This window comes from Toxotes jaculatrix, chromosome 12, assembly GCF_017976425.1.
Source record: "Toxotes jaculatrix isolate fToxJac2 chromosome 12, fToxJac2.pri, whole genome shotgun sequence".
NCBI classification, from domain to species: domain Eukaryota; kingdom Metazoa; phylum Chordata; class Actinopteri; family Toxotidae; genus Toxotes; species Toxotes jaculatrix.
This window is the reverse complement of record NC_054405.1, coordinates 20,660,190-20,673,196: the sequence shown is the minus strand read 5'-3', so window position 1 is coordinate 20,673,196 and position 13,007 is coordinate 20,660,190. Positions and strand designations below refer to the sequence as shown.

At 44.1% G+C, this 13,007-nt stretch overlaps 2 protein-coding genes across 2 annotated transcripts; one reads left to right on the top strand and one right to left on the bottom strand.

The window, feature by feature from the left end:
- The first annotated feature begins 397 nt into the window (after nucleotides 1-397).
- On the top strand, nucleotides 398-3,008 carry rfc3 (replication factor C (activator 1) 3). Its single transcript, XM_041051898.1, has 9 exons — nucleotides 398-582; nucleotides 877-1,014; nucleotides 1,169-1,236; nucleotides 1,379-1,476; nucleotides 1,582-1,763; nucleotides 1,882-2,018; nucleotides 2,128-2,226; nucleotides 2,322-2,391; nucleotides 2,493-3,008. Exons 1-9 carry the CDS (start codon nucleotides 496-498, stop codon nucleotides 2,682-2,684), a joined length of 1,071 nt encoding a protein of 356 aa, XP_040907832.1. The 5' UTR covers nucleotides 398-495; the 3' UTR covers nucleotides 2,685-3,008.
- A 584-nt stretch (nucleotides 3,009-3,592) lies between these two features.
- Nucleotides 3,593-11,085, bottom strand: kl (klotho). The gene is made up of 13 exons (XM_041051897.1): nucleotides 10,253-11,085; nucleotides 9,588-10,018; nucleotides 9,423-9,502; nucleotides 9,132-9,294; nucleotides 8,848-8,953; nucleotides 8,111-8,260; nucleotides 7,448-7,683; nucleotides 6,935-7,130; nucleotides 6,440-6,618; nucleotides 6,094-6,201; nucleotides 5,801-5,906; nucleotides 5,212-5,338; nucleotides 3,593-4,501 (listed from the first exon to the last, which is right to left on the bottom strand). Exons 1-13 carry the CDS (start codon nucleotides 10,967-10,969, stop codon nucleotides 4,167-4,169), a joined length of 2,934 nt encoding a protein of 977 aa, XP_040907831.1. The 5' UTR covers nucleotides 10,970-11,085; the 3' UTR covers nucleotides 3,593-4,166.
- Between the last annotated feature and the right edge of the window lie 1,922 nt (nucleotides 11,086-13,007).

The window sequence follows — 13,007 nt, the reverse complement described above, 5'->3', positions numbered from 1 at the left end:
CGTTGCAGCCTCAGTGTCTTCAGTGTAAACACCAGCAAATCTGAGGCAATAAAGAAAAGATGTTATCCTTCCAGTTCCATATAGGATCCTGCCAGATCAGCCTGCTCCTTAGCCTTTATTCTTATCATCTGTTTGTGTAATGTATAAATACATATACAGCACTGAGCAAACAGTTTAGAGTAAAGTCATTCGACCGCAGTTAATCTGTAACAGTTGATCGATTGTTTCAGTAATATCAGTCTTTTTATTTACCAAACAATTAAGGGTATTTTGGAATACTCTGACAAGCTTAATTACAAAAATCTTTGCCCAGCGCTGACAAGTTCGTGTATTTACCAATCGCCTTCAGCCGTTTTGACCCCTTCTACTCTCCGTAGCTCGGAAGCAAACAGCGGCGCGATTTGTGCCTGAATAATATTTCGCGGGAGAGTAGCAGCTCGCGACGGGCTCTCTGCTGTCAACACGGACGATTACGGTGGCTAAATTCACAACACGATGAGTTTGTGGGTGGACAAATATCGACCGACTTCCCTCGGGAAGCTCGACTACCACAAAGAGCAGGCGGCTCAGCTGAAAAACCTGGTGAGGAGAGAAACGAAGTGTTGTGCTGTGTGTGCACCGTGAATTCAGGCGAGCGCTAGCATCATAGCTTCACAGGCCGAAACCAACAGGTTTAATTCAGAAATCATTTCTTGTGCTGAGCTGTCTTTGAGAAGTTAAAAGTTAAAATCTGTCATTTGCATGTAAATGTAATTGGCACCGAGCTAAGCAGTGTCCATGGGTGGCCAGACTTTTACATACAGAGTTTGGAGGACTCATGTTTTAATGTTATAAGTATAATATCTAAGCAAACCTCTTTGTAAATGTCTGTTTCAGGTTCAGTGTGGTGACTTCCCACACCTGCTGGTGTACGGACCGTCAGGCGCAGGAAAGAAGACCCGCATCATGTGTCTGCTGAGGGAACTGTATGGAGCTGGTGTGGAGAAGCTTCGCATAGAGCACCAGACCATAGTGGTGAGAGGGGAAATAATGAAATACGGTCACTGAACACCCCCCCTTACAGTACACAACTCATGCAGTGTCTCTGCACTCGCTGTACATGACTCTCAATTCAGTTTTCTCATGAAGGTTTAGTTGCATTACTGTCTTGTGGGTTTTTTGACTGCAGGCTCCTTCAAAGAAGAAAATTGAGATCAACACAATAGCCAGCAACTATCACTTGGAAGTCAATCCGAGGTACCATAGAAATGCAAAAATAAGCTTACTTGCACTACTTTGAACTTATGTATGTTCAGAGAATTATTGTACTTTTTACTACATTTGACAACAACTACTGCATAATCAGACCTAAGAAGTATTTCCTTTCCGTGTTGTACAGTGATGCAGGAAACCAGGACCGTGTAGTGATTCAAGAGCTGATTAAAACTGTGGCTCAGTCTCAGCAGATCCAGTCAAGCACCCAGAGAGATTTCAAAGGTAGGAAAGACACAGCTAGCTTTCCCTGATCCCACCCTCGGGCTCTGTGGAGCCGTAATATCACACTGTCACTCTTTTGGTACTAATTGGTGCACTTGTTCTCAGTGGTGTTGCTAACAGAGGTGGACAGACTCACGAAGGACGCCCAGCATGCTTTGCGCCGGACAATGGAAAAATACATGTCCACCTGCCGCCTCATCCTCTGCTCCACCTCCACCTCCAAAGTCATTGGGCCAATTCGGAGCCGTTGTCTGGCTATCAGAGTTCCTCTGCCGAGCACGGAAGAGGTAAGATGGTGACGATGGGGCTTAGATTGTAATCAACAATCATCTGACAGTAGATCTCTGCACAAGCTAAGTGATTGGGACATATTCATCATTTTTCCTGCTCATCTCTGTTTTCCAGGTCTGTACCGTTCTGACATCAGTCTGTAAAAAGGAAGGTTTGCTCCTCCCGCCTGAGCTGGCCAAGCGAATCAGTGAGAAGTCTGGTCGTAACCTCCGCAAAGCTCTTTTGATGTGCGAGGCCTGCAGAGTGCAGCAGTAAGTTGTTACAAAACTTATTATCATTCTTCAGCAGCATTATCCGTGGATTAGTATGGAATGTAAGCGAAAAGTATGCTCATATTTAGCCTGTGTTAATCTTTTCCAGGTATCCATTCTCAGCAGACCAAGAAGTCCCAGAGACGGACTGGGAGGTGTACCTCAGAGAAACAGCTAATGCCATTGTCAGCCAGCAGACCCCTCAGAGGTAGGCGAGGCAAAGAGCCAGAGAGGAGAAGGTTAGGTGGTCCTGTTACACTAAAGAAAGTTAGTAAAACTTACATCTCTGTGTCTTTATTCTAGGTTGTTGGAGGTTCGAGCCAGGCTGTACGAGCTGCTCACTCACTGCATTCCTCCTGAGATCATTATGAAGGTACCATTTACCAAACATCCTCTCCCATCGAAGAGCTGAAACAGTTTGCAGTAAGGTCTAAGGTAATGAGTACTAATCCTCCTTGTCCTATCCTCTAACAGGGACTGGTGACAGAGTTGCTGAATAACTGCGATGGCCAGCTGAAGACAGAGGTGGCCCACATGGCTGCTTACTACGAACACAGGCTGCAGCTGGGCAGCAAAGCTATCTACCACCTTGAGGCCTTCGTTGCCAAGTTCATGGCCATCTACAAGAAGTTCATGGAAGATGGTCTGGATGCCATGATGTTTTGACTCTGAATGGACTGATACTTTTCCTGGCAGGAGTTCAGCAGCCCTCATTAATTTCTTGTTTTTCTTGATATCTTTCCTTTTTGCCCCAACAGACTATCAGAGGACTGCATAAATAATAAATCAATAGTGTTACACTTGGTGGCTTTATGCCATGGACTTTTGCCCTAAACTTCAGCACTGTGCACAGTAGAAACTTGAACTGTCACTCTAGTGGTGTAAAATATGTAATTCAAACAGAGCAGCTCTGATAATGTCTGTTGCAGGTAAAAAAAAAAAATACACTGCAAGGACAAGAGAGGTTTTCCTAAAAAATCTACATCAGAAGATTACAATAAATTGCTTTGTTTACAACACATAAAAACTATTGCTGCTCTATGGATATAACCATACATCGGTTTTCTTAATGCAACAAAGGTTCCCAGCCTGAAACAAACTAGGGGTCTTCCTAAATATTTACTTTTGGGATGTAATACACAAAAGAACTGTAGTGCTAGTGTTAGTTTTCTTCACATTCTTGTTTAAACAAATTTACTGAGCAGTAACAACAGAAACAAATACAAATTACAGTCACAAAACTGCACAAACTAGTCTGAGAAACACATTGGTAGACAAAAAAATATATTCTTTTGAGATGTTCTGTCAGCCTATAAAAGCAGGTACTACTAACATCAGGATTTCAGCTTTAAAACGTACCATCCAGAGGTTTCTTCCTCTGGATAACTTCTCCTTTGGATTCTATTGGAAAATGATCCTGGCAACATGGCAGAGTCCAAAGGGTCTCAAAAAACAGGAGCCCCTCATGAATGAATCTCAACAGCATAAACCCTCAAACAAGCAGTTTTGAAAAGTCCTTCCTGTGATTATACGCCATCATCTGGAACTCAGAATGTGCAGCTTTTGTTTCTCTCATTATATTAAATGTATATGTGACAGATGTATTGCACCTGAACTTTGACTATAACTGAAATTAAGACAGTTTGGTAAATGTAAGTGATCTGTGGAGCTTCTTTTGTAATTCAACAAACCTCATAGTCCTTTTCTTGTTGTACTTACCTAATTCTGTCTCAGAGCTGGGGTGGAAGAAGGGTTAAGCCTGGATATTAAATCAAATGCAAATTTGCTATTCAACTGCAGTTATTACACAATATTCTAAAAACAAACGGAGAAGCAATTGAGTTTTAAACAGATGATCTAAAAAAAATATCAGTCTTGTAAAATTTATGGGTTCATCAGCTGTTATAGAAGCGGAGCAAGCTTTGTAACAAATTTACACAAACCTTTACAGAACATTTAATAAAAGCTGAACACCCAGAATGTGAAGATGATTTCACCACTTAGTCCTCCTCCAGACTTCATTAAGTTAAAAGAAGCACTATTAATTCAAAGCTGACATGAACTCTGCACTGCTGAACAATGAGCTCAATTTCTTTTCTGGAGAGTCATTTATAAAAAGAAATAAAACAAACCCTACAGCCACAGTCATCAGTAACACTCCTTGTGTCTCTTGGCTGTGTAGTAGATGATGAGGCCCAGAGTGATTAGCACCCCTGAACCCACAAGACTCAGGAAACCTACCACAGGCCTCTTCACCAGCACATGGCAGCCCAGGCAGGGTTGAGGGAAGCTGGGACACTGCTGGGGCGCAGCTCCCTGAATGGGGAAACCGTTGTGCTGGATGATGTTGCGATAGTTCGAGAGTGAGGCCTTCACGATGACTTCTTCGTGGACTTGGCCGTACAAGCCAAACCCTGGGTCCCTTTGGTCGCTCAGGGCGTAAGCAAAGTAACCCTTCAGGTTTACGCCGTCCAGAGTGTACGCTGAGGAGGGAGGAGGAAAGACTGAGCATGTGAGATCATGACATTTAGGAATTTAACATGATTTTCAGACATTGCTGTTTATGAAAAATGACCCAAAATTATGATACACAAAGTCATATGTTTGACTCACTATTTCACAATTATTTGATGTATTAAAACATATTTACATTACAAACATATTTTTTTCTCGGCCTTCATATTAGTACTCCACCATAAATACACAAAAATGACTAAATTTTTTTCCCCATTTCATTGGATTACAACTCTGTAGATGGTTGCCTCTTAGTGGTGACAGAGCACACTACAACATGTAATGACATGACACTGTGAGCACAACATAATGTGACACTGCAATGTTTCAGACTGCTAGCCAGGCCCCTCACTGCGTGAAACCAAATAAACTTTACAAGGACAGGTAACTAGATAGTGAGTAACCTCGACTCAACAATTCAGTGTAGAGTGTGTGTCTCTGTTTATATTTTTGTGTGCATATGTGTGTGTTCTGAGTCAGCTGACTGTTCAGCGGTCAGTGACCTAAATACTTGTCTAATATTTAAACTCTGCAGAGGCCGTGTCATGAAAGCTGTTGACCAGTAAAGGGGGAAAACATCAGTAACCTCTGAAGGATTGATCACTCAGTACACAAATGCAGTAATAACAATACACGGCTCCTGAGTTGATTGTATAAATGTGTGTGTTTGTATTCTCACCTTTCAGCGCCTCATTTATGTAGTTGTACAGGTAGTAGACTCTTAGGCTGTCTTTGAAGCGGGCTGGGTCTTCCTGGACCCCATTAGCCATCACATAGACAGGTACGTCACAGTAGTGCTCCTTGACCTTACACAGCACAACAGCAGCAATGTCACTTTTATCACATCACCTCCAGAAATGATTGAAGACATTTCTAAAAATAATCTGCTCTGACAGATATTTTGTGTCCAGTGTGATTTTTCCATTAAAAATAGTTACATCTATCTCTTCTCTCTCCAGAATCTACGAATATGTAAATATTGTTCACTGCAAAAATTTCTCCTACTTCACCGAAAAATCCATTCTCAGCATTTGTGCACTAAGAATTTACACATTCTGCAAATACGTCATTCTGCACAGTGAAGGGCAAACAGGCCTCACCTGCACTGTGTCCCTGTCAGCTTTCCTACCACTGGCTTTAATATGGAAAATGGATCCAACATTCAACTTTTTAACTCTTCACACTGTGACTGTACAAGAACGGTCAACAGTCAAGCCTATAACAACCAGCCACCAAACAAAATGCGACTCAGACCCCTCCACTCTCACCCAGTTGAGGGCTTTCCTTAGGCCCCAGGGCACAACGGGCCTCGGGGACATGATCCACGTGGTGTCGATCATGTGTTGGACCTCTAGTATTGCTGTGTAGGTGTACCTGCAGACATGGAGATGACACAGAAGCTCATCGTGGGCTGTAATCTTATGTCTTTAAAATGCTGAATGTATCACTACATCAGGGAAACATATTTGTTAAGAATTCCAATAAAGCTATAAAACGGTGTCTTGTCTTCTTTTGTGTCACTCTCAAAATAAAGGCAAAAAAAAATGTGAATTAATCTTACGAGTCTTCCTTGGCATGTGTCACCAACTTGGTACTGAAGTGACTAATGGCAAAGAAGTCATATGTCCCTTTAACCAGCTGTCTGTCCTCCTCATTGAAGACTGGCAGGCTGTGGAAACACACAGAACAGACGTACAAGTTAGCAGCTTTGGGTTTGCTCCATTTACTGTTAACTGTGTACTCTTAGTGCTGGGTTGCAAATCAAGACTAGGATCACCAATATTCTACCATAGTGAATGTGGTGGATTCACGCTGCTAGTATGGCTAAAAATGCTAACCAACAAAAACAATGGATTTTCCAACAGTCCCATCACATAAAACTGCTTTACATAATAAAATCTTTATACTCAAGTGAGTTGAGCTGACGCAGCCAGCTCCTCATGCCCAGAGGATAGTCCCCGCTGCCAAAGATCGGCTCTGCAAACCAGCCAACGCGGAAGTCTAAAACCCTTTTAGCTGGTTCCACGTCTTCACGGCTGAATGAAAAGGCTGGTTCCACCCAGTCCATGTGCAGAGCCAGAGACACCTGAGACACAACACCGAAAATAGCTTAGGTGATCATCTCTGACATTTTCATTCTCCTGTGGACTTCAGTGAATCAAACCTGTACTGGCTGACTGGATGTGAAAGGATCTATGGAAACTGACAGGAAAGAACAGGACGGCAAAGACAGCTTAATGCAACAAATGTTTCTGAGGTTAAACTGGGATTTTGTAGATTACTTGTGTAACATTTGGGCAAACATTTACAAACCCATTAACTTTAAATAATGAAAAAAAATCAATGTAAATATTTAATAAAGCTAAAGGGAAAAAAAACATCAACACTGCAGTTCTACTGACCTGTCCTCCCTGGGTGCGCCTAAACTCGCGGTCGTAAGCGTGCCAGGCCAGAGCATGTGCCCGCAACATCTGATGACCTTCCTGGTAGCTCACCATTTCATCGTTGGGCTCGTTCAGGGTGATCCACATCTTCACATGGGCACCTAGTTCTCTGTAACAAAGTCTGGCATAGTCTGCGAACGCCTGTGGAGTCTCCCTGAGAGAAAAATCAAGTGTATAAATTTTATTTACACAAAAAAAACAAATATTCATGTAAATAATTTAACATTTAAATTTAAATGAGAAACAGGCCCTTGAGAAACGGTAGTGAGACAGATAGTGTTATTTGATTTAACAAAGAAGGCTCACGCCCTTCTGGATCAACCCCTTGGCCCTGTTAAAGCATCCTTGAGCTTCATCCTTGACCATTTCTCCTCCCGGCCTCTGCCCCATGAGGTTTTCTCCTCCTTCAGGTATCAACTACCATAAAACCTGTTGGAGATAAAAGAGCTTCAGATCATCACCGTGTCTGACCTGTTCAGCCACTTGTTGACGGTATCCAGCGGGGCAGGCAGGCTGCTGCGCTGGCGCGTGTGGTGCCACAGAGTGACCACGGGCGTGACGTTGGCCTTCAGCAGCTGGCGGGTGAAGCAGCGGTAGTAACCCAGCAGAGTAGTGTTAGGGTGAGCCACATCACCTGTGGGCACCAGAGCCGACCAGTTCAGAGAGAAATGGAAGTGGTTCACCCCCACCTGCTGGATTTCATCCACCTGAAGAAAGAGAGGCAATACCTACACAACCTGCACACATACAAATCTATGAACGTTTTTCAAAACTGTACTTTTTTTTAGTATGACAAAAACGTTTGTTTAAACACTGAGCCAACACTGAGAAAATCAAAGTGCTGCAAAGATTTTTTCATTGTAATTTTTGTTTAAGATTTATTTATTTATTGGATTTATAAGGCCATGATCCCTCACTGACTTCCCACACACAAACACTGCCAAATGTGTTTGGCAGATATGTCCATATCAATGTAGTACCTTAACTGACTTTAGTCACTTAACCTTTAGTTCAGGGTCATTAGGAATAAATTTGGATTTAACTATCAGAGACTACCTACACATGTGGGGGTGCATAATGTGCTTGAGATGTTATAAAAGCTTCACAAATGATAACTGTTTGACTGGTACGGACTTGTTGTCGGATGGAGGTGTAATCAGCGCAGTGTGTGGTTCGGCGTAACGGCGGCGCACTGTAGCCCTCCAGCCTCATCAGCGCTCCGTTGCTGGAGATATTCCAAAGGTAAACACTGGGGTCTGCAAACTGGCTGGGCATGGTCTCCACCTATGACATGAGGAGAAACAGAAAAAACACACCAATGTAAATTTGAACTTACTAAGCCTCAAACATTGCGTTTACCAACTACCCACAAATGCAAATAAAGGCCAAATGGGGCAAATCGATAGTAACAGTTGGTTCCGTGCGGTTAAGCTCAGCGGGCAGATGCTGGGAGGTTATGTGGTTTATGATTAAGAGATGAATCATTATTGTAGCTGTTCTTGAGCTGGACTTTCACCTTGAAAACTGCAAGTTCAAAATAATGTGATGAACATGAGGCGACTTCGCCAAGGAATTAACCAATCCTAACATTTCTGGCACAAAGGAAGAGGACAGCACTTTTGTTTTCTCGGGTAGCTATCTGTAACTTTCCGTACTCGGCTAAAAATAAGAGCCCTGTTGTTGGAGGAGAAAAAGAAGGTGAAGCGGGTTAGGGTTAGATAGAAACTGAGTTCCCACTTTGATAAAGGTTAATGTTTCAGATCTTTGCCCTGTATGTTACAACTGACCCTCAACGACTCTCCTGTCCTTCCACAAACACACACTCCTCCCTCCCATCCTCAGTTTAAATACAACAAACACATACAGTATACCTGTATGGAGTTAGCAGATACCCCCCAGGCGAAGTCACACGGGAAGTCTCCCTGTGCTGGTCTGTTCTCTGGAAGTTCTGGGAAACCATTCCTCTGGATGACGTTCCTTTGGGAATAACAAGTAATCATCACTTTAGGAGGAGCTGTGCTGAGAGCTGTAAGGAAACGTTTATCAAAAACGCCTTTAAATAAACTAAACTAAAATAAAACTATAACTGTAGTAGTTCCATGCCATACAGTCCAAATTTAAGAACTAGTTGTCACCACTCACTCATAACATTTACCTGTAAAAGGTGGCAGATGTCTTTGGTTCTCTCTTCATGTCAGGAGTGTTGAAGTCAACGTAGTAAAGTCCCCGTCGTATCCCGTATTCTCTGTGCCACTCGAAGCCATCGATCAGAGACCAGGCTGTGTATCCAATAACATTCACTCCATCTATGACAATTGCTGCATGGCAAACACAGACAGACGGACGGCTCAGATTTAAAAGGGATTGTAAAGTGATTCATACCCTTATCTGAAAAGGGGTAGATCTGGATCTACATGCTGTTGTGGTGTGCTGTGTCATTACTCACATTTTAGTGCCTCTGCGATGAACCTCTTGAGGTAGTACATGTGTTTTGGATCTTCTGTCTTTGTATTGCCGAGAACATACCTGTGTTGAACAGCAGTGAAAACGAGATGTTCTAGTACACTTCAAAACAATGAAAATCACAGACCAAGGCAACATCTAAACCTACCAGCCACTCTGCACCACAAAGATGGGTGGCCTGTCATACTCAGCGTTGACCCAGTAGAGCAGCATCCTCAGGTCCAGATCCTCCTGTTGCCCAAACTTCAGGCTGTCGTTGATGAGCTGGAAGCTCAGGGCCGCTCCGTGAGAGAGGGCGAAGAAGTCTGCCGTTCCCTTCACCTGCTCCCTCTCCTCCTGTGTGAAGGTGGGCAGCCGTGAGCCTAGTCTCGCCTTCATGCAGGGAGGGTAGTCGCCGTCTGTGAACAGCGGCCGCGCGAACCAGCCCAGGACGTGGTCCAGTGAGCACTGGCATTCTCGCAGGCTTTCCAGGCGGGTGCGACTGGGCTTGATCCAGTGCGAGGCCAGCGCCATGGACAGCTTTCCCTGCTGACGGGGTCGGTAGTGCTTGTTGTAGAGATGCCATGCAGCTGCATGAGCCTGAAAGAAAGAGAGGGGCAAGTAGAGAGATTAAAATCAAAATTATATTAAATTAAAAACATAGTATATATATATATATATAATAAAGGGACATTCTGCATTAGTAATTTACTTTTTGTAACTTACTTGACCTTTGAAAACACTTAAAATAGGCACTAAATAAAAGTTATAGATATTTCTGAGTCAAATTTAAACATTTATTCTGATCTTGTCAAACCTTTACCGGGCGCGCACCTTGAGCAGATTGTGTCCAACCCGGAACGGGAGATCTGGGTCGTTCTTTATCCCGGGAGCGACCACTCCGGTGCCATATCCGTGCCGCGCCACCACAAACGGGTTATCAATGGTGATCCAATACTTCACATCATCCCCGAAAGTCTGGAAGCAGAAATCGGCGTAGTCCTTGAAAATCCCCACAAGCTCCGGGTTGCTCCAGCCGCCGAGGGTCTGCTGGAGGTGATCGGGCAGGTCCCAGTGGTAGAGCGTGACCACCGGCTGCACGCGGATCTCCTTCAGCCTCTTGATGAGCGTCCGGTAGTAGTTGGTGCCGATTTCGTTGTAGCTGCCGCGGGTGCCGTTAGAAAATATCCTGGACCAGGACAGGGAGAACCTGTAGTGGCTGACCCCGAGCTGCCGGATGGCTCGGATGTCGGCGTGGATGTTGTGATAGCTGTCGCTGCCCACGTCCCCGGTAGCCATCCGGTTCCCACCGCGCGTAAAAGTGTCCCAAATGGAGAGCCCCTTGCCGTCTTTCTCAAACGCGCCCTCCACCTGGTAGGCCGCCGTGCCCACCGCCCATATGAAGTCCTCGGGGAAGGTGTCGTAGAGGAAAGCCTTGTCACCGGGATAGGGCAGTTTACTGAAACGCCCCCACGTTTTTAGACCGGCGTTGGGCTTTGCAGCCACAGAGCCGAGGGCGAGAAATGTCAAAAGGGCGAGCAAAGCTCTCATGGCGCCAGTCTATACGGGCCTCCGACGTCCAGCTCTTGACTCTAAACTTCACTTAACCATGCTTGGAGGCTTTCAGTGATTAAACAGCGGACTGTGGAGTGCAGCCAGCCAGCTGTGAACCCACCACACGCCGCCTCTCCAAATCTATCAATTATTAGCCAAAGCACCTGACGCACGAAGGTCTCCGGGCACAACACGATGTTAAGAGCCCCAAATGATCAATCAAATGCAAAGCAGGGACACATTACTTTCAATCCTGACCAAGGGGAGAAATGAGGAGTGCCCGTGTTCTTCTTTTTCAGCCTGGCCTCAGTTTTGGTTTTCCTCTAAGAAGAACAGCTTTACCTGAATTTTGTAATATGTCATTCAGAGAACAGGAGAGTGACCCAGGTGCAAAAGCCTTCATATGATCTCAGTAACAGCGCCATTATCATACATCCTCAGCTGGCAGATAATTTCATAACCCCCCTTTTAAATGTCACATGTCAAACTCACCAAAAATCTGCATTTTTCACTGGATCAAGTTGAGCCGGGAGGGCACGCAGGCAGAAGATGATGGGTGGGTGGGGGTAGGGGGTGAGGAGAAGATATGCAAACAGCAGAGTCAGTGTACCCTGCTGCACCACGGTCACATCACTTCCTTATCTTCCTGCTTTCAGCTCGGTTGCTTAGAAACTCAGCCCTCTTACTGCTGGACATCCTGCTCCATATAGCACCTGCATAAATGTCTGAGGAGGTGTGAACCTGTTGGCCGGAGTGAGTGTGTGTTGCAAGAAGTTGTCAACTTGCAAGCTTGAATGTGACACCTGGGGTCAAAATGTAAATTTTCTGGACAGGCGAACTTTCATACATTTAAATTTTGGAATAAACCGAAATAAATCAATAATCTTAGACGGCAAAAACTATTAAATTGCGTAGACCTGAAACAACTAGTCGATTAATTGCTTCACATAAACTAATCGCTTAATTGTCAGGGTAATTTTTGTTTTTGCATAAATGGCTAGAACTGAAACCTGTATCAACATTTTTAATCTCAAGCGTCAGACAGTATTTGCCAAAAGGTTAAACATTTAAACGATTCAGTTTCTCGGAGTTAACAGTTTGGAAAAGCTTAAACTTCTGTAGCTTAAACCCAGTTGACTGATGGCCTTAGGGGAAGCCTGAATTTCTTCAACAAACAAGCTCTTCGTGGAATTATGATGTTAAATCATTATTAGACAAATCAAATGAGTAATTAAAATGTCAAACAGGAGCGTTACATACAGTCTTGCCACTTCTTCTCAGTGATGCACAGTCAGTTCAGCAAGTGACACAAGACAGTCGTCACTCATTGAATTTGCCTGTGGAAGGCAGGTGGTTTATCAGATGTAGGAAAACAGAGTCACCTGGCAGCTGAGCAGCGTTTGATTACGGCCAGTCATGGGTCATAACCCGGGCCAGAACGTGGTGTGCGCGTGTTTTTCCACTGAGCTGCGCTGCACCGGAAAGTTCAGATCTCAGTAGTACATGCATAAACAATGTAAAGCACTGCTAGTCTCCATTTATAACACGGGAAGAACACCATAAAGAGGCCAGAGAGCACAAACTGTTGTGTGTTGCGTACAGCAATACCTTGATAGCATGAATGAATTCCTTCTGGTAGGCTGCAAGGCTCCAAAACCTTTAGAAGCCGTCATGTCCCTTTGCTTTTTATCTGTCTTTGGCCTGACAACAGATAAAAGATACATCAAATTAATTGCTCTTGTTCAGTGAGTTTTCGGACATGCTGATGGATTACCGAGTGTGCTGTTGATGTACTCTGTTTTCCCACAGTTTAATTTAAGCAAGAGAGAAGCTGCTCACAGCTGGGAAAAATTTAAACTAATTGTGGGTGGCGGTGAATGAAGGCGATGCTTTACAAAATAGACTCAATTATAGACATTTTGAGAGAAATAATGGTAACTTTCCCGAGGGATTCAATCACAAACAGACTCAAAACTAATCTCATCTGACTTGAAACACCAAATTGTGTCTAACGAGCCGATTTCGCGACAGCGCT

Coding starts and splice junctions, on each gene's coding strand:
- kl (XM_041051897.1), bottom strand. CDS start 10,969: ATGAGAGCTTTGCTCGCCCTTTTGACATTTCTCGCCCTCGGCTCTGTG. Junction 8,954..9,131: donor ACATCTGCCACCTTTTACAG/GTAAATGTTATG, acceptor TTATTCCCAAAG/GAACGTCATCCAGAGGAATG. Junction 5,907..6,093: donor ACACATGCCAAGGAAGACTC/GTAAGATTAATT, acceptor CCATGTCTGCAG/GTACACCTACACAGCAATAC.
- rfc3 (XM_041051898.1), top strand. CDS start 496: ATGAGTTTGTGGGTGGACAAATATCGACCGACTTCCCTCGGGAAGCTC. Junction 2,019..2,127: donor GAGGCCTGCAGAGTGCAGCA/GTAAGTTGTTAC, acceptor AATCTTTTCCAG/GTATCCATTCTCAGCAGACC. Junction 2,227..2,321: donor AGCCAGCAGACCCCTCAGAG/GTAGGCGAGGCA, acceptor TCTTTATTCTAG/GTTGTTGGAGGTTCGAGCCA.